General features: G+C 41.7%; 4 protein-coding genes across 9 annotated transcripts in view; 1 reads left to right on the top strand and 3 right to left on the bottom strand.

The window, feature by feature from the left end:
• Window positions 1-4145, top strand: part of LOC119017650 (voltage-dependent T-type calcium channel subunit alpha-1I-like) — a 49241-nt gene extending 45096 nt beyond the window's left edge. For 4 of the 5 annotated variants that reach the window (XM_037094490.1, XM_037094500.1, XM_037094526.1 and 1 more), the window contains 2 exons: window positions 116-675; window positions 1448-4145. In XM_037094490.1, coding sequence (XP_036950385.1) covers window positions 116-675; window positions 1448-2143 — 1256 coding nt within the window. In that variant the 3' untranslated portion in view covers window positions 2144-4145. The remainder of the gene's footprint in view (window positions 1-115; window positions 676-1447) is intronic. The other variant, XM_037094509.1, reaches the window with a different exon arrangement.
• On the bottom strand, window positions 3270-11817 carry LOC119017701 (synaptogyrin-3-like). Its single transcript, XM_037094587.1, has 4 exons — window positions 11563-11817; window positions 9314-9548; window positions 8374-8519; window positions 3270-5491 (listed from the first exon to the last, which is right to left on the bottom strand). The coding sequence occupies exons 1-4, from the start codon at window positions 11665-11667 to the stop codon at window positions 5264-5266; spliced, it is 714 nt and encodes a 237-aa protein (XP_036950482.1). The 5' UTR covers window positions 11668-11817; the 3' UTR covers window positions 3270-5263.
• A 1009-nt stretch (window positions 11818-12826) lies between these two features.
• zgc:136472 (uncharacterized protein LOC678514 homolog) lies at window positions 12827-19259 on the bottom strand. Of its 2 annotated transcripts, XM_037100524.1 has the most exons (12): window positions 19025-19259; window positions 18716-18916; window positions 16098-16222; window positions 15854-15991; window positions 15511-15618; window positions 14759-14884; window positions 14443-14640; window positions 14222-14342; window positions 13445-13626; window positions 13231-13320; window positions 12987-13107; window positions 12827-12938 (listed from the first exon to the last, which is right to left on the bottom strand). In XM_037100524.1, exons 1-11 carry the CDS (start codon window positions 19203-19205, stop codon window positions 13024-13026), a joined length of 1554 nt encoding a protein of 517 aa, XP_036956419.1. In that variant the 5' UTR covers window positions 19206-19259; the 3' UTR covers window positions 12827-12938; window positions 12987-13023. The 2 variants fall into 2 exon arrangements, with proteins under 2 accessions (XP_036956419.1, XP_036956411.1); XM_037100516.1 differs by having other exon boundaries at window positions 12827-13107.
• A 10-nt stretch (window positions 19260-19269) lies between these two features.
• Window positions 19270-24943, bottom strand: si:dkeyp-75b4.8 (lipopolysaccharide-induced tumor necrosis factor-alpha factor homolog). The gene is made up of 5 exons (XM_037100560.1): window positions 24878-24943; window positions 22690-22855; window positions 21858-21962; window positions 21541-21745; window positions 19270-21392 (listed from the first exon to the last, which is right to left on the bottom strand). Exons 2-5 carry the CDS (start codon window positions 22826-22828, stop codon window positions 21287-21289), a joined length of 555 nt encoding a protein of 184 aa, XP_036956455.1. The 5' UTR covers window positions 22829-22855; window positions 24878-24943; the 3' UTR covers window positions 19270-21286.
• Between the last annotated feature and the right edge of the window lie 891 nt (window positions 24944-25834).

Here is a 25834-nt window from a genome sequence, read left to right on the forward strand (position 1 = left end):
ATCAGAGGCTTAAAAATTCATTTCGATATCTGGTCCTGTCGGTATACTGTACTTTATTCCGTTTGTTTCTTTTCATCAGTGCGTCCATAAAATAAAGTATGATTATTTTTGGCAGGCTCCATGTCGTCTCTGGGCTCCAGCGGAGGCAGCTCACTGCTGCAGGTTCCAGGAGCTCTGCCGGTCATCAGTCGCGCTTCACTGGGGTCTGGACGCAGCTCCAGGCCAAAGATCTGGCTCAGCACCGCGCAGAGCATCGACAGATACTCCACAAACAGGCTGAGCCCAGCCGACAGTATAGAGGGACACAGGTTTAGTCCGGCCCACAGAATAAACAGACACAGACTCGACTCGGCCCATAGCATCGATGGATACAAGTTCAGCCCGGCCCATCGAATACACAGACACAGACTCAGCTCCACCCGCAGTATGGATGGATACAGGCACCATCCAGACCACAACACAGACAGACCTAAACTCATGTCCTGCCACAGTATAGAAAGACATTCTTCCCTCAGACTGAGTCCCACCTACAGTGCCAGCAGACGTCCTTCTCATTTGCTCAGTCCTGACGACAGTTTGGACAGAAACAAGCTGAGTCCCTCCTACGTTCCAGATAGTTCGGTCCTGAAGAGACCAGGATCCTTCAGCGCTGCAAGCAGACAGTTACGGAGACAGGTCGGTTAATATCATGTCTTCTTCTTTTCTCCTTTGTCTTCTTCTTTCTTCTTCTTTTCATGTTCTTCTTCTCCTTCTTCTACCTCTTCTTCTCTTGTCCGTAATGACCATGTAAAGATCCCTTACCTACAATGTGGAGGACAAAACCCACAGTCTCTGTTACGTGCAAAAATGCATTTCAGAAGTGAAACTTCAGACTAAGCTTGTACAGGCTTCAGCAGTCTGTGTTAGACAGATCAAGGGTTTATCTTCCAAAATTACAGTCTTTTTAGCATGAAATGTATTTTTGTGTTTCCTTTCCGTGCTGCGGTGGAGGAATATCCCCTGATAGTTGCATACAGATAGATAAAGGAAAATAGCCACTTTATTTGGACTGCTGGAGCTTCATATTAGCTTCAAGAATGCATTATGAATACAGAGCAGGACTGTGGATTTTTTTTCTCCCATGCTTTGCAGAGTAGTCGCTCTAGGAAGTGATTGCTTCATGACCAGTTCGGGCAGGAGCAATTACAGAGATCAAAAACTCTTTGAGTGCACTTTGAGACCTGTTCTGCTGCGTAATGGATAATAAACTCTTACAAAATTGTACTCCTGCACTGGAAGTGGTCATTTGTGCAACAAAAAATTGCAATTTGTGTCTTTGTGCACTATTGTAAAGCTTAAATTACTTAAAATTTTGATCTCATCTTATAGTGAATTTCTTTATCAAATTATTATGCTATATTAAATATAATAAAAACACTGTGTTGTCTGTGTGTGTTTGTGTGTGCAGGAGGCTGTACGCTCTGACTCTCTGGATCAGAGCGGTTCAGCTGACGACCTGGCAGAGCCTCATCTCACTGTGCCCACCATCTCTTCCACGCCACCACGCCAGCGATCGTCCAGTGTACACACACTGAAATATACACACCCCCAGCGGGTCATCTCATGCAGGAGCCACAGCCGGAGCCACAGTGAGACCACTGGGCAGGAACATGTACCTGAGCAGCCCATCTGTGGCTCGCAGCCGGAAACAGATGTCGAGAAGCGGCCAGTCAGCCCTCAGAGCTTGTCCAGTCTGAAGGTCCCCAGCGGTGAATCCACCCTATCAGCGCCGCTCTGTAGCAGCAGAGCAGCCAGCCCTGGCCCCGGCTCTGACCCCGGCCCACAGTTAGACCCAGCAGACGAGGAAGTCAGCCGAATTAACAGTTCTGTTCACGCACACACACAACTTCCTCCCAGCCCCTCACACAAAAGCAGACACCTGTCCCCGAGTCCTGTGGAGCACAGGAGCCGCCTCAGCCAATCAGTATCTCCGGTGTCGGGCAGGAACAGGAAGCAGAGGATGAGCCCGCCGCCGGGAGAGGAGCCGGTTATTACGGCGACGCAGCTGATGGACAGCAGTGTGGAGCTGAGAAGGCGGACTCTGTCGTTTGATGCCACAACCCTCTCTCCTAATCAATCAGAGGGAAGTTCTGTGGACAACTGAACAGACTCAGTGAGGCTCGATTGGTTGTTCTCTGAAGGGGAGGAGCCTGATGTGCTGCTGAAGCACACGAGAGGGGCGGCAATCCAAAAACGGGAGGGACACCTTTATTTCCTGTTTGGGGTCCAGCCCCTCACCTCGTCCTGTCCAACCACAAGATTTTCACAGGGTGTTTGAACAGAACTCTGTCAGACCATGTGTATGAGTGTGTATGTGTTCAAAGACCCTTTGTGCAGTTTGCACAGAAGATGCACACAAGAAGACGTTTCCTTTTTCTTCTATCATAGTCTTTAGCTTTAGTTGAGACATAGTAGTCACTCCCCTGCTATATTTACTCAAACTCTAACCTTCCTCTTGCTTGCTCTCCTCCTTCTTCCCTCACTCTCATCCTTGCACCTCAAGCCTTGGTCAGAGTACAAGATGAAATCACCCAAAAGGTGCAGTGCAGATTAAGTTGCTGCTCATGTACTAAAAGACGTGTTGACAAGGAAGTGACACAGCTAGGGACTTTTTTTTTTAATCTGCACACTATTTTCCTGGTAAGTAAATGAATCTTTTGGTCCATAAATCATCAGAAAGAATTGTGAAGGGTTCATCATCATTTCTGAACATGAAGCCTTTTAATGGCTTTTTTGGTCCAAATCCAAAGATATTCCATTCACTGCATTTTACTACAAAGTAAAGCTTCAAATCAAAACATTTCAGAGGCTCTTGTCACCAAATATTTGGCATTTTCTTCATTGAAAATTGATCAACCAATTATCAAAATAGTTGCAGATTAATATTCTTGTCACCTTTAGTTCTACACACAGTATCCCATTCAGTCTTATGATTATTCTCTGATTGGAACTGTTTTAGAAAGTCCCTAATTTCTTGCTCTGTAGTGCAGAAATAACAGGTTATGTTTACAAAAGAAATCGATTTTTACTCAATAAACTTACAAAGTTAAAGCTGACCAAGAATTTTATATGTAAATGCTTAGTTTGTAACTGCACGATTGTAATGACTGCTGCAGGCACATTTTATTAGAGACTTATTCCTCCAGGGGAAAAAAAAAAAAAAATGAGCCAATTGTACAGCAGCAAGGGAAGCAAAAAGAGAATCTTATATGTTTTGGGTTTTTTTTAAAAAATTACTAATCTTCCTATTTTTCTTACCTCTTTAATTGACAGTACAACTGCCACCGAAAGTAGCTGGATCATTCTCGAAATTGCAGCCTCTCGCGGGCCAAATCAAACCTCTTTGTGATGTTTGAGAAACGTCCCATACCTGAGTCCACCACAGCCAAGCTCATCAATCTGCGCTTCGAGCCTCTAAATTAAAATCATGTAGTGTGACCTCGGCTTTAGTAGTTTCTACCTCGCTTTCTCCTGATCCCACCCATACAAATGTTCGGTCAGCTTAGTTTCTAACACCCCCTCCACTTTCCTTTTTCTCCGTTTTTAGTACTCTCAGGGTAGAGGTAGTTCAGACGCAGGTGAGTATGAAGCATGTGATCACAGGTCTTGCAGGGTGACATTGCCCCCTGCTGTCTGAAGCCGGAGCTGGCCCCCCCCCCGTCCCTCCTGATGTTCGAGGAGATTAGACTGCGCGGGGTGCAGGGTGAAATTTAGACAGGAGCAGATGTACAGAAGGGCTTATTCAGATTCAGATGATATAACGGAGCGTGAAACTTTGTAGGCTAAGATTATATTTTATTAACACAGCAGAGATGATATGAGAACTACAAAGGTGAATTTATACATTTTTGAATGTCAATGTATCTGCTGGTGCTGGTGATGACGACGATGGATGGTGAAGAAGATGATGATGATGACAATGATGATGATGTCAGAGTTATATGATGTTGGATTATAATGATGATGGTGATAACAGATGATGCAAATATTCATAATATTGTATAATGTTCCTGCAGAACGAAAGCAGGGTGTGATATACAGTACGCTCACCTGCAGTTGCATTATTGGACAGTGCTGGAATAAAACCACTTCCTGTCTGACTTTCATTTGACTCCCATGACGGTGTGTCTGAATCTGTCCCCTCCTGCTATATAAGGAAACTCAGAGTGAGGTGCTGCAATCATTCAACACGAGCTGTTTAATCCAAAAATTAAGATAAAGATAACACGCAGCTGCTGCCTGCTGCTGCTAATGAATTCAACATAACTGGAGTGCCCTGTCTAATTATAGTCCTCCAGCAGATGTTGATTAAGATGCTAAACACATTTTTGAATCGTGGTCTCAATACCTAATTATATTAAAAAGTTTCTTACAGGGAATTATTGAGAGATGATGTGAACAAAGGCAGACTCACAGCTCCGATCAGGGTGGTTGTGTTGGTGGTGGATAGATTTTATTTTATTTTATTTATTTATTTATTTTTTTCATTTTACCACTTCAGCATATCACAATAAAATATTTAATCACATGAATATTTCACACTGAAACACTATAGCATTCAGAATGCATTAAGCTGTCCTGCCTCGATTTCCTTGCTAAGAAAATGCACCAATTTCTGCGAGTTCTGCCACCTTCACTCGCCTCCTCACAATCTATTGGTCAAGCTGCCTGTCCGTCTCAATTCCAGCCAGTGGGAGGCCACAGGCCTGCAGGGCAGCTTGTGATTGGTCGGACTGACTGAGGGCACACAGAAGATGATAAACGGGGAGCTACGCAGCCTCACTGTCCTCCATGTTTCCTTCACCTTTAATTCCTTATAAGGCAGATGGAGCATCATCACTGATCTACATCTATGTTAATCTGCACCTCACCATATGAACATGCAGCCAAAGTGTGTGAGTCTGTGTGTGTGTGAGCGTCCAGGTGTATATACACGTGTTTCCAGGTGTACATGTGTATCCGAGTGAGTATAGCCGTGTTTGCGTGCGTCGACATCTGTGTGTGAGTGTGTGTGTGTGTGCGTGAGCAGAAGATTCTTGACACAGAGAGTTACATCTAACTAAGCTGAGCCAGCAGTCGAAAATAGATCATACACCACATGACCCAAAATCCCACCAATCCCAGGAGAGGATGGCAAGCCTCTAATCAGCGAGGCAGGAAGTTTGTCCGTGCCCGCGTCGTATCACACCTCTTTCTTTCTGTCTGTCTTTCTGTCCGTCTGTCTCTAGAAGGCTGGAGCCATGGGTCTCTGCTGTGTGAGTTTCTGGGGGTCCAGGGTTTCAGTGAAGGGCGGGGCTTGGTAGGGGTTGGTGGTCACTATGGTGGCTCCGTTGGCGATGGGGTACGGCGTGGCTCGAGCGTTGCAGGGGGCCGGCTCCAGGTGTTGCCATGTGAACAGGTTTGTGTTGCTGCCGGTTAAGAAGCGCCGCAGTGCGCTCAGCGTCAGGACAGCCTGTTAGTAACGCACACATACACAAAAAACACACACAAACACACAGGCATGAGCAGAGGGGGTTAGTTACACACTGATTTGCATTAGACCCACGTAACTTCCATGACAGGCAGAAACCCCTGTCACACATGTGGTCTGTCCCTGAAATGTTGGGGGAACATTTGCTGCATGGGGCCATGTGTGAATCGGAGCATCTGCACCACCAGTTTTCCCAGCTCGAGAGCCATCACATTCGAGGGAAAATGGCAGTACTGCTGTGTTTTACATGAAAGCAGTAATGCTTGAGGGACAGCGAACCAACCACGAGACTCTACTAATGATGGATTTCAATATGCGACCTGGGCATTGCTGCAGAATAATGCTCTGCTTCCCTGTCGCTGCTCCTCTGAACAAGGGGAGAGCTGACGGTCATCTACTGCAGCTAATACTGTACACTGATCAGTGAGGAGTACCTCATGTAACCCTGCACCAAAAGACCCCAACTATCCCTTTAACCGAGATGGTTAATTGTTGAAAATATTAAGAGACGTCTTCTGTTGTGTCCACGTACATCTGACCTTGCTGTGCGTTCAAGTGCTGTCGGAATTACCGGAAACATTTTTCCAGCTGGGAAAAGTCACGTGACTAACCTCTCAAGTCATAGCAACAACTCCGATAAGTCATAGAAAAATTTGAGTACACAAGTTGCCAAATAGACGTCACCACCAGGGGTGATGGTAAGAAACTTCTACCGAAGTCATGTATTGTAAAGTCATTGTGACATTTTCTTCCTTGCCACGAAAATACTGGAAACAGCCGTCAACGTGGTGTTTAAACACTGAGCCATAAAATGCAAAACTCCCACATTCCAACATGTCGCACATGAACACACCGAAGTCAGAAGAATGACTTCCCAGCTCAGGAAATCTGAGGAGTATGTTGTGAGTCTGCATCCTCAGAAGGACACGTCCACTGCGGTCTTCAAAGGCAAGTCCTTCGGAGAGACCTTCAAAGACCGTGTCAACCGTTCTTAAACGGGACGGTCTAGCCTTTGGATTCTTTCCTGGATGCGTCATCAGATGTTCCCACCTTTACCCTCATGTCATGATATCTGCCGCCCAGGCCTGTTGGAATGTTTCAGAGTTGCTTTACCGCCATCTTATGGATCCATTCAGATGCTGTTGAGATACTTCAGTGTGGCAGAAAAATATCATCCTTCAACTCTGAACCTTTAAGAACTTTTTAAGGCAACAGTTGTAGTTTCTTCCATCAGTGTCATCTGTGTACAACATTTGATAAACTGGGACGTAAGTATCGATGCCACAGTTCTCTCTGATATGTATCTGCTAGCTAATCATAGTGGACAGCAGTGACAACAAAGCTCGAAAGTTCCCGGCACCAAGAGACCAAATTGATTTTCCGGTCCCCGAGCTGAGCAGAACAAAATGTGTGGATGACTTCAGAGAGATGTTCCTGAAAAGTCTGGTGATTTAGTGTTGTACTTTCTTAAAGTTCAGGGTCTCACAAGAGACGGATCATAAAAAAGAAACAGTGACAGTCGCTGCAGCAGGGGTCTGACTGTGTGACTCTTAAATCCTATGTCATCTTTAATGACATCACTCAGGTCATTTACTCAAAGCCAGAAAATATTTGACAACAGTCAGACAGCAGAAAACAGACTTGAACCTGTAAATTGAGCTTTGTGAGGAGCCAAAGTCAAAAGGACAGTCATTTCATTCTGTGCTATGACTTCTCTGCAGATGAATATTGGCATAATTTAGCACGGGGGCTGTTGGGGAGAAAAAGGCTCGACGGACTAGAAGGGACCTTTTGTAACACACTGTGCAGCCCTGACACAATTACAGCTTAACCTCCCCACATCCTCCGACAGCGAGATGAATGGCCGCTACAGGTTCAGCGGTAAGATTGTTTTAACAAGCTCCATTGAGTTATCTGTGGATAATAAATCAGTCGCTCCCTGTCTGACTGGCGGTGTTTTTCTAGCCTTTGTTAAGAACTGAGGGCAGCTTTTTCACACCCCCACAGTTCCACGCTTTCACACCTGGAAACCGTCCAGCGGAGCCGCAGTCGGACCTGTCGGCCACTCAGCAGCTCAGGCTGAGCAGCTGGAGGTTAAGAGCCGTACTCACGAGCACCTCAGCGGTTGTAATTAATCTCATAATGCTCTCTCAGTTTCCCCACTGAGATCAATCCTGCCGGTCAGTGGATCAAGGTCTAACCTTTAGCCCACAAATCCATTCAAGTATTGATTCTAAGATTCTAACATTAAATTTTACCTCTAAAAACAAACTTTTGAAAGGACTAAAAGTTTTCGGATTCAGCTCATCCGGATCCGTTTATCGGAGGAGAGTTTAGAGATTACTTTTAACTTCTGGGATTAAAAAGAGGATTTATCGTCACTCGTGTTTGTTAACCTGACTGCAGGTGACTTCTATTGTCGGGTGTTTATGTGCTACAACGCTGAGCTGGAGTATATTTAGTATATTTACAACAGGATTACAGAGAGGAGAGGGGAAAAGAAAAGAGAGAACGAGAGTTTCTGGTGAGTGCTGAAGTTAGTGAGAGATGACATGAATTTAAACACACACACACACACACACACACACACACACACACACTCCGTTGGTGTGTGCTCACTAGTTTGTGTTTGTGTGTTAGACTAAAGCCAGAGTAGGAGGGCTCTTGGGCAGGAGCCTCTGCTTGTCCTCCACGAAGGCAATGCTTTTAAATCTGTTCATTTCCAGCAGACACTGATAACCCTGGAATACACACGTACACACAAACAAACACGGTGACGAACACGCACAGATGAATACACACAGAGACAGATGATGAAGACACGGACAGGTGACAGGTTTACACACAGGTGTAAAGATACAGACCCAGGTAAGGATAGAGAAGAAGCAGAAGGCGATGGTGGCTCGGGCGGCGTCGGAGCCCTGGGCCAATGGCAGCTCGTCGGGAGACGTAGCCTGCCACTGATTGGCCAGGAAACAGAATCCAACGAACCACAGGAAGCTGGCAAGACCTGGAGGCGGGACACAGAGGAGTCAGAAAAGGTGAAAGGTAGATCATCTTTATGAATCGTGAGCTCATACTCCAAGTGACAAACAACATGGCTGACAACCCATTGGTCAACGTTAGCATTCAGCCATTCCCAGCTAATGGTAACTTCTGATTACATCCACTGTGTTTCACGTCCAGGCTGAAATAAATGTGTCCAAGATGTGTGTTGCAATTTTAGAATGAATTTACAAATTTCCTATCGTTGGTGTAACACAAGCAAACAGTTGTGCTCACTAGGCAGTGGTTGAATGCTAATGTTTGATAGCCGGTTAGCATATATGTTGTTTTTACCTTTAAATATGAACCAATGTCCCTCAGAATTTTCACTATCCATCTCGCCTAAGTTTGTACAACTTTATACGACTTTTTCTTACAACATTTTATCTTCCCGTTCTAAGTGTCAGGAATATGGTCTGTTAGGTGGTTTTTGATCCCGTTGTATTGAGCCAGGCTAGCTGTTTCCCCCTGCTTCCAGTCTTTGTGCTAAGCTAGGCTAATAAGCTGCTGGATGTTGCTCCATATGTGCTGTACAAACATGAGAGTGGTGCTGATCTTCTCATCTAATTCTTGGTGAGAAAGCGAATAGGAGTTTATTAAAAAATGTCAACATTTTTTGCTATTGCAAGGTTGTCACACATAAAGCTAATGTAATTGTTTTGTTTTCCAATCTGGTTTTTCACATTTTCTTTTAACGTGCTTGGTCTTGTACTATATTTTATAATATCTGTTTGTCGAGGATGTTCGCTGACTTCGTACCAGAGAAGACGAGGTCCAGCAGGACGGCGCGTCTTCTGTCCTTGACGCTGCTGATGGAGGGAAAGTAAACGTCCATGATGAGGAAAAAGATGCTGCCGAGGAAACAGGCCACGCCCACGGTAACGCCGTAGTTGCAGGCGTCCGCGTTCTTGTTAAAGACGCAGAGCAGACGCTCGCTGCCGATGTTGATGTAGCCCTCGTTGATGATGCAGCTGAACACCACCATGGAGAAAACCTGCAGGGACGGACACGTGGGCCGGTTTATTATCTAACATGTAGGAGAGAATGAACTCACACGGGCGTACGAATGCCTGTCATTCCTCACACATGCCGCACAAAGACACGTCAACACTGCTCCACAATACGGACATACTTCTCCTCTGTAGGTAAGCAGTAGTTTGAAAGCTATTAGTTCATGCAAAGTTGGAAAACTCTTCCCACTTACACCACAAGACAGTTTCACTTTTATCTGAAGGGATTCTTTAATATCCACCACCGAGAAAATCTGACGAGCAGTGTGGCTTTCCAGAAGCAATTTTCTGGCGACTGTGGATAATCCAAAGACATCCCTGTCAGCGGATATTAGAAACGCTCGTCTGTATGAGAAACAGAAAACTCTCTGCAGTGTGTGGATGACCTCAGGTAACCATTTTGTATCTGAGGACTCATTCCTGTTCAGTTAATGAAACGCACAAAACGAATTCCATTTACCAGGATTAGATTAATCCGAACGGGGATAAAAAAAAAGATAAAGTTAGCCCAGTTATAATTTATAAAATGTGAATTGATTCAATAAGTAAGCTAATATAAAACTGATTTTGACACAGGACCCATCCTGGAGCCGCCTTGAGGACACTTTCCATTAGACATAATCAATTATTTGATGAATTGACAGAGAGAAAATGAAAATGGTTTCAGCCAAACAGTCGTCAGTTTCATCCGTCTGCTTTTCTACGTGTTGTATTATTATTAATTGAATATATTTGCAATTTGGACTGTTTGGAAATGTTCTTTTTTCTCTACCTTGGCTTTTAATAAGTGAAATGATTGAGAAAATATATATTATACATACAATATTTAAGTCGTATTTCTTGTCCCCTGGCTAAGAGTGAAACATCGGTGCCTATGCTACTCACTGCCATTGTTTTAATACAGGCAGGTGAATGAAACAGAGACACTGTGGCGTAACGAGAGAGTCGGGTTCTGCTCAAGGTTTCAGCCTGTTAAAAGGAAGTTTTGTCGATTGAAAGAAAATGAAAGAAAAGTAAATAAAAATGAATAGTAGTCCGCTTATTTCCTGAATCCCAGACAAACTGGAGAATGCAAACAACCCCCCCCCCCCCAAAAAAAAAAAACAAAAACAAAACAGGATTACAGTGGAACAAAACGTCGGGATAATTTCCACTCCATGTTTGTGGCGACAAATCGTTTCCTCTACCCAACCAGGTGGTTTTTATACCGAAACCTAACCAGAACATTAGCACAGCGTTGTCACAAGATTAAACATCTTCACAGAAATGTAAAGTCTCTAGTTTTCAGAAACAAACATCGGCAACATCTATAAACGTAGAGGAAAGTATTAAATTGTCTTCAGTGATAGAAATATTAAGTATCTTAAATGAAATGCAAATACTGCTTTTGCCGCTGTTACTGTGCATTGTTTTAAGAAACACTGGTTTCATATTGGTTTTGACAAATCATGTTGAACTGAACAGTAATCACACACACACACACACACACACACACACACCTCTGTTGACTTGCTGTGTCTCCTTTAAAACCACATTGTTCCTCCAGTGCACACTAAATGCTTGGCGGTGACTCATAGCTGCACAGCATCACAGACAGCAGAGAGATATGAGAGGTGTTACAGGCTGGTTAGCGGGCATTTAAATCCAAAAAGCGTCCACATGAGCTCAAATTAGACACAAAGAGGCTCCAGATAAACATATGGTAATAAGGCTGCTGCTGCTGCTGCTGCTGCTGCTGCTGCTGCTGCTCCAGCCACCAGCTCCATCACTGATGTGACTCCTGTTCCTTACACCCAGATTAAATTACAGCACAGCAGAGATTTAACTGTGTATGTATGTAAAGACTCGCTGACACTCAGCCTGATCTGCCTGAGCAGGAGACACATCAGCAGAAAAGCGAGGCAGACAATGTGAATGAGGGAGACAGAGGGAGGAGGAGGGGGGGGGCAGGTAGGCCCGTCCATTGATGAGAGCCCGCACGGTGCGGAGGAGTCTTACCCACGACATCAGCCTGAGGACGGTCCGGGGATGCGTGAAGAAGGCGACCGGATCGAAGACGAAGCTCCCGGCCTTCCCGGCGCCGTACGCGCCCGCTGGCTCCATCCCGCCGGCTTTAGTGCTGCCTGACTGCCCGCTGAGAGAAGGAGAGGAGACGGTGAGGGAGCTGCGGAGCGGCGGCGTCCTCCTCCAGCCTCCGAGTGAAGTCACAGCGCGTCACTGGAGCCGAACAGAGGCTGCAGCGCTCCTCACTGCCAGAGAGCACCGAGGAGCTGAGCACATCCGTCTGTTCTGTCTCAGCTCAGCGTTCATTCAGTTTGACTTCTGCCCATTTTATTTTATTTTACTTAGTTTATTCAGTTTTACTTTAGTCTGTTTTATTGTTCATGTTTTATTTTTTGATGGTATTTATTATTTAATTTATTTAATTTTATTCATGTTTTTATTATATTTTCAAAGTATTTGTTTATTTTATTGTATTTTACATTGTATTTTTCATTTTTATTTTATTGTATTTTACATTGTATTTTTCATTTTATTTCATTGTATTTTACTTTATTTATTTTTTATTTAATTTATAATTTATTACATTTTTTTCTTGAAGGGAATTCTTCCAAAAAACAAGATTTACCAAGCTGTTCTGTTATGTTATAATTCAGGATAAATATTTCAGTATTATCATCAGAGGATCCACATACTGCTTTTACAGGCTAATCGTTCAGTCACATTTAAAGGGGCACTTTGTAAGTTTTGGAGAGGAAATTTTTATCTCAGAATTTTAATATTTACAATATTAATTAGGCAATAATACAAACTCAGAGTAAAAAGTTAATTTGTTGTGCACCATTTTATTTACATTTGGTCCTTCAGCGATCGTTCTCAGTATGAGACGGCTGAATATGGGATCGACTCTGAATAAACTGCAGCACCCGTGTTCAGCGTAACGAAGGAACACGTGAGCTGCAGCAGCAATGTGTTTCATTAATGTGGTTTTAATAGTTTACTGACAAAGGAGGAGCCGTTTGACACAGAGGACATAAGATATATCATGTTTCAGCTCAACAGAAGACTCATTATTTCAGTGTTTGGTTACTTATCAGCAGAAATATTAGTCAGTATATATGTGTATAATGAAAACTGGCTGATAATATCAACCATGATGATGTAGCAATATATTATCTAATACTCGGCATACTTCTATGTCAATGAGTTCTCATGATCGACATGACAAAGACAGGAAGTCTCACAAAAAATCTCGACACCATCACAGTTTTTATCTTTATTGGATTTGATCGGACAGGTGCTTCATGACAGCCAGGTAGAGGAAATAAAACCAGATCTGTGTTTAGAGAGTGTTTGACTGACTGAAAGGTACGACACACACACACACACACACACACACACACACACACACACACACACACACACACACACACACACAGAGCTCTTGCTCTCTTTGGATTAAAGCTCGTCTTTGCTTTCATTGGCTTTTTGTGCTTCTTCAGCTTTTATGGCTTCGATGTACTTCCTCCTGTCTTCATCCTCCTGGAGACACAAAGGAAAGTTTATTTTTATAACAAAGGGGGAAAAAAAAGCAGTACACACACAGAAAAACAACATAAATCCACTGCAGTCATGTCAGGCAGAGTAATGAAGGAGATCGTTTACCTTAACTCTCTCTTTTTTGGCTTTCTTCATTTCTTTGTCTAAAAACTTAATCAGGTCCTTCACCTTCTTCTTGCCGCGGTAAACCACCACCTGACAACAACACAGATATCACATACGTAACATTATTAAAATGACACAATGAAACAGAAAATATTAAAGAAAACACCAAAAAAAAATCCTAGAATTCAAGAATATAACTGAAGATGCTCCCCACCCTCTCAGCATGCAGAGCAGGGAACAGGCAGAGCGACGGGTAGGCGCCCTGCATCGACAGGTTGATGTCATTGGCCGAAGCGTCGATGCGAGCGACGACCACGTCCTCTCGCTCCTTCAAGGCCTCGGCTAACTCCTCCCACAGCGGAAACACAGCGCGGGACTCGTGACTGTAGGGAAGATCTGAAAAAACACAGTTGAAGTCGATGTTTAAGTGACGGTGCTGTAAGCAACACAAAGACTGGAGGGTTAAGAGAGAACAAAGAAAACAAAAAAAGGATAGATTTGTTGATTTTAAGGTCGCTATCATCATCTTGTTTCTAAGTTTTATTATTTAAACCTGTACTCATTTCTTCTTTTTGCCGCTTGGGGCCAACAAAACAAGCTGAAATCACAAGACTGAAGTATCGTCATGTCTTTAACATCTTCATCAGGAAAACTACAATATAGGTCTGAACAGGTCTCCTTACGTGTGTCACTGGTTCGCTACATCAGTCATGTTGTTTTGGTAACGCTGATATACTGCATGTCATTTGTTAATGAGAACAAACAGAGAAAGTAAAGTTTGCAGTTGGAAAATGAAAACAATGAGCTGAAAGATGCTAAAACGTCCTAAAGACCTGAGGAGAACTCAGCAGTCAGATTAGTCACTATGAGCAACACCTAGACATTTTATCTATCTTTTATCTTTTATCTATCCATGTGCCTAGATGTCTGCAAGTTTAAGTTTAAGCCTACTGGGTCATATTTTTTTTTAAAAAAGGAAGCATTTACATACAGAAAAGGACAAAAACAGTCTTGTTGGGGTTGAAGGCGACTTGCTCCAGAGTCGTTCCCACCAGCTCCTTCACCGGCTGTTTGTCCCACCCTTCAGGAATCGGCTCACTCTGCATCTTAGGCTGTGACATCAACATGCACACCAACACGTTACCAACATCAGGAAAAACTGTTTCTCCTCTTTTCGTTAAGTTTCACACATAAGATGAGAGTGGATGCTACCTTGGCCTTGCCCTCTAAGTAGGACTGGCAGAATGTTTTTATGGTCTGTAGATCTAGAGTGTCAGACGGCAGCTGGTAGGTGACGTGGTCCGTCAGATTGATCAGTCGTATAAGAGGCGCCTCGAAATCCCGAACGTGGAAGTACTCCATTATTCTGCCATTACGAGGCTCGTCCACGTCCACAAACACAAACAGGATCTGAACGTGCACACAAGCAAGAGGTCAAAGTGCTCCGACGTCTTACAAGAGGCTGTTTTAAAGTGTCACAAAGACAGTGTCTTAAAATATATATTTTGTGTGTATGTCTTGTTTGTACCTTCAGTCTGAATGCTGATGCAGCGCTGCTGAAGGCCATGTGGATGTCTTTAAAGTCAGAAGAGCTTTTGTTGACGAAGAGGAGGGCATGGTTCAACACAGGTGCTGTTAGTATCTGAGTGGCTGTCTGCAAGAGAGACAGAGGGAATAATATATTTTTTTAAAATATCTAAAATCAAAATTAATTTAATAATGTACAGAAATAACAGTGTCAGTGCTGCAGGGATATCTAATGAAGTTAGCATGCTAACCAGCTAGCTCTAGGCATGAACACCTGTTTCTCCTGTGTTTATCAAAAGCTCCTGTGCTAGCGGTGTAAACACAGACACTCGCCTGCTAGCCAGGTTAGCTGAACCGCTAACTGAGCTAACAAGCTAACAAGCTAATAGTCGATACAGTCATGGATCTATAATAGAATACAGTTAGCAGCAGTTAGCGGTTACTCTGGTGATATGCTGTCCCTGTTTGCTCAACAATTCTAACGTATTGCACCTTTAAATATGATGTGATATGATAAACATGTGGTAGGTAAGGCGCTTTTCCTTAAATTCATGCAAAGAGGTATTTCACATTCAGGTTTTTCACCCTAAAAAGATGGCAACTGAGGCCAAAACACATGCTAACAAAGACTATAGAAATGTTGTATTGTAAACATAGTGAAGTAACCCACCTCACGGAGTTTGAATACAAAAGAAATACATAAAACATTTTCAAAATATGGGAGTTCAGCAGTGAGTCAAAATGCATCTCTACCTCTCCAGTGTACTCGGTGACAGGGTCCATCTGGTAGACGGTGATAAAGATGATCAGCTCCTCTTTGGATGTCTGAGGCATCATTTTATAAGCCTGGATGAGCTCCGACTGCAGCAGACACACAGTCACACACACAGACACACACACACAGACACACAGGTAAGAATGCAATGAACCTTTTGCCTTAAACTGCTGGATATTAGCGCGTTCATCCTGCGTGGTGTGACGCCTTAAATCCAGTGTCAATCATCTAAATCATTAAGTGCTGAGAAAACACAGACACATTCAGCGCCATCTGTCAGAGGTGTGTGTTTGTTTCCGCTGTACTCTGTATTCACGGTACCTTTTTGAGCAGCAGTACAACATCATGTGTGAGACCATATTTGCTGATAACTTCTTCATCCTGTGTCACGACAAAGTTAAGATCAGGAAGCTCGATCGCTGCAGCATAGAACACCTGGACGTAGTCGTGATCCAGCTCCTATACACACATTAACAAAGCACACAGATAGTTAGCTGGACTCTTGATTACAGTCACATCACTGGTAAAAAGAAAAAGCTGGAAAAGTTGAACATTTGGTGTTCACCTTAAAGAACCCAACCACTCTCAGCTCCTCTGAGGCCTCTGATTGGATGAGATCAGCGATGAGGTCAGTAGCAGATCCCGCCCTCCTCTTCAGCCAGGTCAAGATGGAGGCCGAGCTCTGAGGGACTGAATCAAGGGGAAAAACATTCATACCTTTGATATTTCAACAGTACACTTCATATTTCAAAGGTGATATATTTTAAATATTACGACATTATCAAGAAATCTATAGAAAATGTTATGTATCCACATGAACTTTAAAATCTAACCTAGTTACTTTCCTTAAGAAAAATCAAAGCAAGTGATTAACGTTACCTCAAAATTACTGAGTAACAGTTTAGCTTGTACAACTTATATGTAATAGTCAACTTTACTTCATAATTCTGATGTAATTGGTTTAATGAGCTTTTTAAAGTAAAGTTCAAAGTGTAGTATATCTAGTGCGTTTTCATATCCTTGATATGGGATTACTGACCTACAGCATAAAGCTAATAGTTTTTTTTTGTTTGTTTGTTTTTTTAAATAAGTATTTTATGTTCTCTAAAAACAAACATTCTCACAGATCAGATTTTAATACAAGGTGTAGCCTTAATGGAGTTTTAGAGTAAAATCTCTGGCTTAGACATGCTAACTTTGTAAAAATATTTTAAAATATTTCTAATATTCTCTTATAGAAGATAAAACTTTTAGCAAATGATTTGTTATGTTATAAGAAAAAAAAGGGAAAGTTTAGGTAGGATTGTATTGGAAAGATTTTGGCTAACATGGCTATGCAGCACACTCAGGCTAATACTAATGATCTGTATCTGTATTATGATCTTATTCTGTTTTAAATGAAGCGACTGAAGGGTGATTTAATGGAAACAATTAATACACCAGTAGAGAAGAGTGAGCTGTTTGTAACTTAATGTTAGCTAACTGCTTCTGCTTACTCTGCATTTCTGAAACTTTAGTTTTATAGGCAGTAGTGTGTCACACAGTCTTTTACACTCCTTATACTCCTGCAAAAGAGACATTTGTATCATGAAAAGGTTTATCTTTGATACCTTATTTACATAATTTGTAGCTTATGACCAGAGGCCAGCTCCAAAAACACAGGGGCAGCGTATCACCATAGTAACAGACCGCAGCTGCTGTTTGCTAGCTAAACATGGCTGTAGCTAGCGACCGTTAGTGGCTAATTGGTTAGCTCATGGCGCAGTTAACCGTGAGTTTGTGTGGACCGGGACCTTGGTTCTGACGGGGGAGGACACCACGGGCAGCGCGGTTTAGCAACCTGACGCGAGTGCAAACACAATTGGACTCTTCATTTAGCCTGAACACAGCGTCCAGGACCGACTGTGGTCAGTTTGACAACAAGGGGGTACAGCGGCACCGGGCTCCGCCTCGGGGATGTCAACACACGGGAGCCGGGGACGAGGGAAGCTCCAGAGAGTCGGACATTTAGACATCAGCTGGAATATTTTCACACTTAACTCACTCGGTGAATTGAGGATTTATGTCCGCTAACTCAGAGGCGATGTGGAAACACTGTTTGGGTGAGTTTTTTTCGTGTGTGTCGAATTTGCAACGGAAGTTACTCAGGTGAAGCTGACTTTATGTTGGATACGCGCCAGACGTTGAATCCGGAGACGCCCAGCGGCGTCATGGCTGATCTAGGAACTATCAATAAACTACGGTATTGTTTGTTTTGTCAATAGCTTCCATGTCATGTGACCCAGTGACTCCAAACTAATGCCGTATTGTAAAACTAAATGGGACAAATAAGATACATCTATTTTTATTGGATTTTACTTATTCTATTTTATTTTAATATTTCTAACAAAATTCAGCAGTTATTTTTCAATAGCTTCCATGTCATTAGATCCAGTGACTCCAAACTAATGCCGAATTTTAAAACTAAATGGGACAAATGAGTTACATCTATTTTTTTTTTTTTTTTTTGGATTTTACTCCTTATTCTCTTTTATATCAATATTTTTAGAAAAAATCAGCAACTGTTTTTCAATAGCTTCCATGTCATGTGACCCAGTGTCTCCAAACAAAAGTCGAAATGTATTACTATACAGGTCACGTAAGGCACACCTGTTTCTTTTGGATTTTACTGCTTATTCTATTTTTTAATGAATATTTATTATCAAAACTCAGCATTTCTTCCCAATAGCTTCCATGTCATGTGACCCAGTGACTACACACCTGTAGTAAGTATGACACACCTGTTTTTATTACATTCAACTGGTCCTTCTTTTTATATATATATATATATATATATATATATATATATATATATATATATATATATATATATATATATATCTATATATATAGTCTTCTCCTTTTTTTATTATGACACGGGCCACAGGGCACACACGCACACATAGCAAAGTGGTTGATAACGTTCGTTCATGTCTCTGTTGTTTTGAACTGAAATGTCATACAAATTGCTTCTCAAATTCATAGTGATGTCCATTAGTGATATTTTAACTCCATAAAGTTTAAGCTGTTTTGAACCAAGCTACTATTAAATGGCTTTAGTTATGATTAAAGTGATAAATTACACCTCCTGTAAGTTCTTTTGATATTTTGACCGTATATTTTCTACTTGTTATTTTCACTTACGAGGACAGTCTATAGCGTTGTGTTTGTCTCCAGAAAGGTACAGCCTGATTGCAGGGAGGCCTGTCGCATTAAGCTCTTTTGCCAGCTCCTTCTCCTTATTCTGATCAATCACAGCCAGTTTGACCTCTGACCCTTGAAGCTCTTCAGCAGCACCCTCGAACGCATTGGAGACTCGATGGCCTTCTCTAGTCAGAGGAGCATCTGCACACACAGAAACAGACATGCACAGTAAGTGAGACTCTTTACAGTGTTATTATTATGCTTAGCCTATATGTGTAGGTCAAGATCAACTCTTTGTGTGTAACTCACAGAAGTGCACCAGCAGCTGCTTATGTTTTCTCAGTGCTCTGTTGAAATTTCCCTTCTTCAGCTGCAACACTCCGTCGGTCTCGGGGGAGGATTTGTCTGCCTGTCGGTCGGGTTGTTTGTCAGCGACGACAAACATGCAGAGACACAAGGCAGTCACCCCCAGCAGCAGCAGTCTCCTCATGACGGCTCACCCACACGCTGACAAACTGGACACTGGAACAAGCTTGACGGCAAGGTATGGAGGGAGTGTTGAGAGAAAGGGCTGGTTTATATATATATGTGTGTGTGTGTGTGTGTATGCGCGTGTGTGTATCAGTGCTGAGCTTGAAGTTGTGAATGCTTTTGTTATCTGCCAACGAGGCCCAGCAGTCTGTAGCTGATTAACTTTCTATTGAGCGGTGCTGTAAATCTGCTATTGGCTGCTGGTCATATCAAGTAAATCTCTAATATCTTAATGCCCTTTGCCTAACACAGTTAGCCTCAACAAGGTCAAAATGCAAGCACAAAAGCACACACACACACACACACACTGACCAAACACTCAACATATGCGTGTTCTTATGCAAATCAGCCCCTTGCACAGAATTAAATGAAAAAAATAAGGCGCTTCACAGTTTTTGCAAAGACCATTTTATTTCCCTATCAACATGATAGAATGATAAATAATGATATGACAACATTTTGATTAAAACAAAGTAAGTTGAGGTCAACTTTGCAGAGAGTGGTCACAACAACGACAGGTAAAGCAAGTGTCATTAGTCAGTCATTGTGTGGAAGTCCATAGGCACTGCACATATCCGTCAACAACAACCTCCACCCTATTATCTACATGGTATTCACAGCAGGTCTGCATCACAGTATAGTATATAACTACTTCAGCATTTCGAGAAATGCATACACACATTTGCTTTCTTGAGGAGGGGTAAATGAGAAAATCAATACCATACATCGATATTTACACGAATCCAGTCAGTTCAGCTAAATCAAAAGGAGCTATACACTGTATACACTTGGTATCTGCTTTCATCTGTCTACAAAGGCTTCTGGTGGAATAGTCCAGAAAATAATAGAAAATGAAGTATTAAAGATTTGAAACTAGATACAACGTATAAAGAAGTTGGCAACTTCTTAGTAACTGTCTTTTTTGCTATAACGTTTTGCTATAAAATATGCATCATTGTAATTCATAGTATACAAGAAACATTTGAGGCGGCACGTTTAAATAGTCAGAATCACAGATTGTGAGACACAACTGTGTGTTTTTTCAATTGATGATAATTCAGATTATGAGCTAGTTTGTCTCCAATGTAGGTAAATCCAACTTGTGTAAACACTTTTGCTGAGGTTTTTGTTAATCGCCCTGCAAACCCACACGGTGCTCATGTACTCAGGTGAATAACCTACAGATGAAACACAGCTAACTGGACAGTGAGGGAGAGCAGTCTGTACACAACCACACAGTCCTCAGAAAAGGTCTCATACATCAAAATGATTAAAGACATCTGTGTGGATTTAACTCGGATATTGAAAATAATACAAATTACAGCTTGTCCAGTCAGTGTGTTTTCCAGCAGGCTTTGTTTGCTTTGACAAAGGCAGTAAAATCTGGCATTCAAGCCTGGACAAGTTTTCCCCTTCATCATTAAAGTAAACATGAGTGTTGGCTGTATCACTATTACAAAAAGAATAATAATGAGGATTGTGTTCCTTTAGTATTTAAATGCCGAAAATATCACAAACATGGATGAAAAAACAAATAGAACCATGTCCTGGACATCATCTTGTTCTCACAAACGTCCATTGTTTAGTCTTCTGTCTGAACTGATAACTTAACACATCCTATATGGTGCTGTATGCACATGTACAGAAGTATCTGGCATTCTCTCCCTGATTCATTTTTAATTAAAACCCCTGTAATACATTTTTAAAAAAGGTTAAAAGTGCAAAAATCTTGTCTTGCTATTTTTTTGTTGCCACAAACACTTCTAGGAATTGTTCCACAGTCTCCTGAAGGACGTCTGGTGGTTTCACACTTACAAATGTAAACATTTAGTGACATGTAGCGTATGACCCCTACAAATGTGAACATATGCGTGGATTTGTGGAAATGTTAGCTGTCAACATTTCAACTTGGTGACTGGGCTGGCTGTCATTGTTAGATAATGACACACAGTTTATTTATCCATATTGTGACGAAGATATGTTATGAGTGTTATGAGAGTTGGACTGAGGAGAACTGGAGCCATATTAATCCCGACAGTGTCATCTTGTGTAAACGTGCAGATGGTTTCTACAGTTTGGGCAGGAATGATGTGCATCTTGTAGGCCACGTACCGCGAAAGGAATCAGACAGAAACCACAGATCAACCTGAAACACACGCACACGCACACACACGCACATGCACACGCACGCACGCACGCACGCACACACACACACACACACAAAGATGAAGCTTCTGTCTTTTATCTTTTTGTTGTTAAATACTCATGCATGTACGTGTGCATCTGTGTCTCACCCCATCGCTGCGAGAAGAAAACACATGCACCAGGCTGCCTTCCCAGGCAGGTATTTGACATCAGAGGTGACAACGTGGTTGCAGTGTGGGCAGCGGACCAAACCAGGGGAGTCTGTCAGATACATTGGTGCGACTGCAACAGGCAGCGGCTGGGTCGCTGCTACTGGCTGAGTTCGTATGACACTGACAGACGGTGTTGTTCCAACTGATATCAGGATAGAGGAGGATGTCAAAAATTGAATGAGCGGCAAATTGAAGATTGGATTTGGATTGTATGTATGATATTAAGCACAGAAGTAAAGATGTAGCCTTCATACTTTGTGTAACTGGATGGACCATTCCATTGTTTTGTGAAGGGGACGTCACATCCGTTGGCACCCTGGGTGGAGTCAGGACAGGAAAAGGATCTGGCTGGACTGTAACTAGAAAAAAAAAAAAACAAATTGAGCAAGTTGAATTTGTATACATATCTTTTTCTCTCCTGTTTAGCCCTTAGTCCAGAACTATAAAGACATTTTTCTTCCCCCAAGCATAAAGTTTCATCAAGCCAGTTTCCAGAGAGTGTATATCTTAAAACACAAATCTCAATTCTTATTAGCCAGGTTACCCTCATTAATAAAACCTACGCATACATGCAAATTTCAGTGTAAGGTGGTATAGGACAACACTGTATCTAAAAAGTGCATTACCTGCCAGTATTTTGCAGCTATTTGAACTCAACTGATTTCACAATTTATACTAAGTTTCAGAAGAAGACATCATGTTATTGACGGTAGACAAGTCAAATTTTACAAACACAGTTAACAGTAAAGTTATTCCTTGTCACTTGTGAAGAAAGTCCCCAGACTCAATTAAAAATTCCTGTCATTTTTTGAGTTGTGCATTAGGAGAAACTTAAGTAACTATGTGAAACACTCTCTGTGACAAATTCTTAATTTTCTTCTTGTAAATGTGGCCATCGTCAAACATCATGGATTATTTGTTAACCAAAACACATGCTTGTTGTGTTTGCCACTGGTTCAGGTCCACCAGCTAAAAACCAACAAGGAATTCTGTCTTTGCAAACAGAAAGATGTGCTTTATTTGCATGGTGACCTGGTTTTAACAGGCTCTTAGTGTGGATGCGTTATCAGTAAGATTTCATTTTACCTGCTTCTCCGTAGGTGGGAGGAGGTGTTGTGGGTACTGGGATGGAGGTGTCATAGGGGGGGGGAGGAAGGGTGTCAAATGCACGTGTGCCCACAGCAGGGGCGTGGAGATTAGCCTCCTCATACGAAGGAGGTTCCATCAGGAGATCATCCAGTCGAACAGGATGCTGGTGATAAAGTGGAGACGACATATATGCATATCATTTATATGTGATGATAACACACAAACACATTCTGGTATTTAGTGTAATGAAACATGCATTGTCTCCATTGAAAGAGGTTATATTTTTGGATCTTGTCCTTTTTTGAATACATTACATTTACTGTTAAAGTATAGTTGACGTAGCTTGTCCTGAAGTTTTCAGCCTTCATGCAGAATTTGTCAGTAAATGTTATTTGCTCAGTTGTCGTAGAGAAGTCAGCTGAAGTTATCTGTTATTTGTGTTCAGGGTGTTTGTTAGCAGAGCTACTTTTGGTGTCTCCATCAGGTACTGCTCTATTCATATTTAATTTAGTTGTCCCTGTCCCAAGTTGATAATTGATTTTGCTCCTGACTCCTCCACTGATGAAGACATTGAGATGAAGCTTAAGGCTTAAAAAACGGTGAGGATGAAGTGAAGATGACTTTGTCTAACAGCGACATGCATTTTATTTTGGCAGTTTGTACGAGGATGAAGGTTTTATTGAAAGGATTTCCTAACATTGCAACATCAGGTGTCTGTAGCCATTTCACTGCATTTGGTTCCAGAACTAAGTTTGCAATAGAAACAATCACAGATAGAAGAGTACAAAATAAGAGGAGAGACAAACACAATAATAAATAGTGTAAACATCTCTCAATATGACAGCACTATTATGTGTAGTGTACTAGTTTATATACTAGTATAGTGTAATAGTGTACCATTTTTTTTAGAAACTTCTTGTCCTGTGAAATGTATGAATCTCCAAATTTGGTGATCATGGTTTTTTTCTGATAACCTAAAGAATTGAATGTTCCTTTAGGGGCTGAGAAAAATCTCCTAGTTCTTCAATTAAATAGAGTATTTAAAAACCTTCTGGATTAGCTGGAAAATGGATCGTTGACTTTTTAGAATGATCTCAACTAGTATGATGCAAGTATGCAAAGTACTGCAGTTAAATATTAAATGAAATAAGCTCAATCCTAAACATCTAGAAGCACTGTGCACAGTAATGCAGCAGTATAATAATCCAGTCGAACACTGACTTTTACACTACATTTACAGAGTTTGGCATGTTTTTAATGCATGACTTTTACTTATGGAGTATTTTCACAGTAAATCACTTTTGCTGAATTAAAGGATCTGTATACTACTTCAGGCCACTTGCAGTCTGTATTTACACCACAATCTCTAACTGGCAACACTGTTTCCTTGCTGTCAGCCCAGAGTGCATGAGGGCGCTTAACGTAGGTGAAGCAGTGAGTCTCTCTGTTCTTCAGACTGTGTCACGTTCCCACTGCTGCTGCTCCGATTGTGTTGTGGGAGTTACTGGTATGATCTCATCCCACCTCTACTACAGATCAGACAATAGAGAGCTACGCTGGAGATCGCCAGTCAGATTTTTTTGTTTTTTTGGCAGAGCAGCTGAGGTTTAAAGTGACAGTGTCAAATAACACATACACAAACACACACTCCTGTGTTGCATTATAGTTGAAAATGAATATAAAGTAGGGTTTCTTCATATTTCACACTTAAACACTTTGATACTGGGTTATTCTCAAGTTGAAAAAGCACTCTGAATTATAGGCTGTTATATTATAGTTATATGTTTTAGGCATCTCCAGTTACTGTATAAAATAAGTACATTTTTAAAATTCAGAGCATATATACATTAATACAAATAAAAAAAGACATTCTCTATGTTTATATCCCACTCTTGTGAACAGTTTTTACTCTTATTGAATTGACATGAAGCACCGTCTCTACATTATTAGATAGGTCATACTTTCTACAAGATCAAAATAACAGCTAATCCTAAATAATGTGATCCCACTTCACTGCTACTCCACAACATGCATTTTCATGTCCGCGTGTCACCCAAAACCAACTGTATCAGCCATTAAACACACCTGCTGAACGCAGCCAAGTAATTCTAGCTCACATGGGACTCTTCTCTTATGTAAACAAGGTATATCCAAGCCCTAGTGTCGGATCAAAATGGGCACAGACCTGCTTTCGCCATGAACAAACTCCAAACACAGCCTGCAAAGAGTAGTATGTGTCCTCCTTCACTAATTAAACAGTGTGATGTGTGAGATATATCAGAGCAGTAGTCTTACCTGAGACGAAAGAGGAAACTCGGCTGGCTGGAGGAAACACGTACCATGTTGGTGACAGTTGTGACATCACAGCCTGTTGAACCTGTTCTCCTCTGGAATTAGAAACATTTTCTTTCCCACAGACTGACCAACCCTCTTTACCTGTTTACCTTGTTCAAACTCAGGTTTTATGGTCAACTGTTTCCAAAATGCGAACTCATTCTCTGTTGGCACTTATTTATAGTGCAGCAGTATTTATTATCAACACTATGTATCTGTATTTGTTGAGCACACATTCTTTTCTACACAAAGAAATAAAAAAGGGTGTAAGAGTGTAAAAGTGTGTAAATGTTAAAGTAGTAACTGGTTAACTTTTTTTTTGATAATATAATGTGACTTGAATATACAGTAATCCCCAGGGTATTTATAATTAAGACTGTAAACTTGGTAAATTTATTAGGTTATACATTTTAATTCATGCTCCTAAATAACCCATAGACAGTGATTGTCAAACAAAACCAAACCTCAACAAAACTCAAACCATCGACACCCTTGTGTTTATGGTCCCCCATCTCATAATAATTTTGCTTTTATATATTTTATTTCAATTAGCGCATGAAACCCATGATCAGAATGGTCATTCATTACATCCTGCCATAGTGTTACGTATGGATGGAATTATAGAGAAAAAATACATTAGCCCACTTTTTGCTGGGGATTCTTTGGAAAACCCCTTTAAGGATTCCGGCACTTACTCATCCTCATCCTCATCCTCCACCGCCAAACGGGGTGAATGACACAGCAAAACACACTGGAATGTCACAGGACTGTTGCCAACTTTGAATGATTTACAGCGTGACAGTGAAGT

The sequence above is a fragment of the Acanthopagrus latus genome, chromosome 1, assembly GCF_904848185.1.
Source record: "Acanthopagrus latus isolate v.2019 chromosome 1, fAcaLat1.1, whole genome shotgun sequence".
NCBI classification, from domain to species: Eukaryota; Metazoa; Chordata; class Actinopteri; order Spariformes; family Sparidae; genus Acanthopagrus; species Acanthopagrus latus.

What these genes read in the sequence shown, in the direction of transcription:
- zgc:136472 (XM_037100524.1), bottom strand. Translation starts at nt 19,205, where the DNA reads ATGAGGAGACTGCTGCTGCTGGGGGTGACTGCCTTGTGTCTCTGCATG. An exon ending in TTGTACTGCTGCTCAAAAAG is followed by an intron (nt 15,619 to 15,853) that starts GTACCGTGAATA and finishes TGTCTGCTGCAG; the next exon opens with TCGGAGCTCATCCAGGCTTA. An exon ending in TCACCGAGTACACTGGAGAG is followed by an intron (nt 14,885 to 15,510) that starts GTAGAGATGCAT and finishes TCTCTCTTGCAG; the next exon opens with ACAGCCACTCAGATACTAAC.
- si:dkeyp-75b4.8 (XM_037100560.1), bottom strand. Translation starts at nt 22,828, where the DNA reads ATGGAACCTCCTTCGTATGAGGAGGCTAATCTCCACGCCCCTGCTGTG. An exon ending in GGTCCATCCAGTTACACAAA is followed by an intron (nt 21,746 to 21,857) that starts GTATGAAGGCTA and finishes TCCTGATATCAG; the next exon opens with TTGGAACAACACCGTCTGTC. An exon ending in TTTCTTCTCGCAGCGATGGG is followed by an intron (nt 21,393 to 21,540) that starts GTGAGACACAGA and finishes CGTGTGTTTCAG; the next exon opens with GTTGATCTGTGGTTTCTGTC.
- LOC119017701 (XM_037094587.1), bottom strand. Translation starts at nt 11,667, where the DNA reads ATGGAGCCAGCGGGCGCGTACGGCGCCGGGAAGGCCGGGAGCTTCGTC. An exon ending in TCCTCAGGCTGATGTCGTGG is followed by an intron (nt 9,549 to 11,562) that starts GTAAGACTCCTC and finishes CCGTCCCTGCAG; the next exon opens with GTTTTCTCCATGGTGGTGTT. An exon ending in TCTTCTCTATCCTTACCTGG is followed by an intron (nt 5,492 to 8,373) that starts GTCTGTATCTTT and finishes CGTTACTAACAG; the next exon opens with GCTGTCCTGACGCTGAGCGC.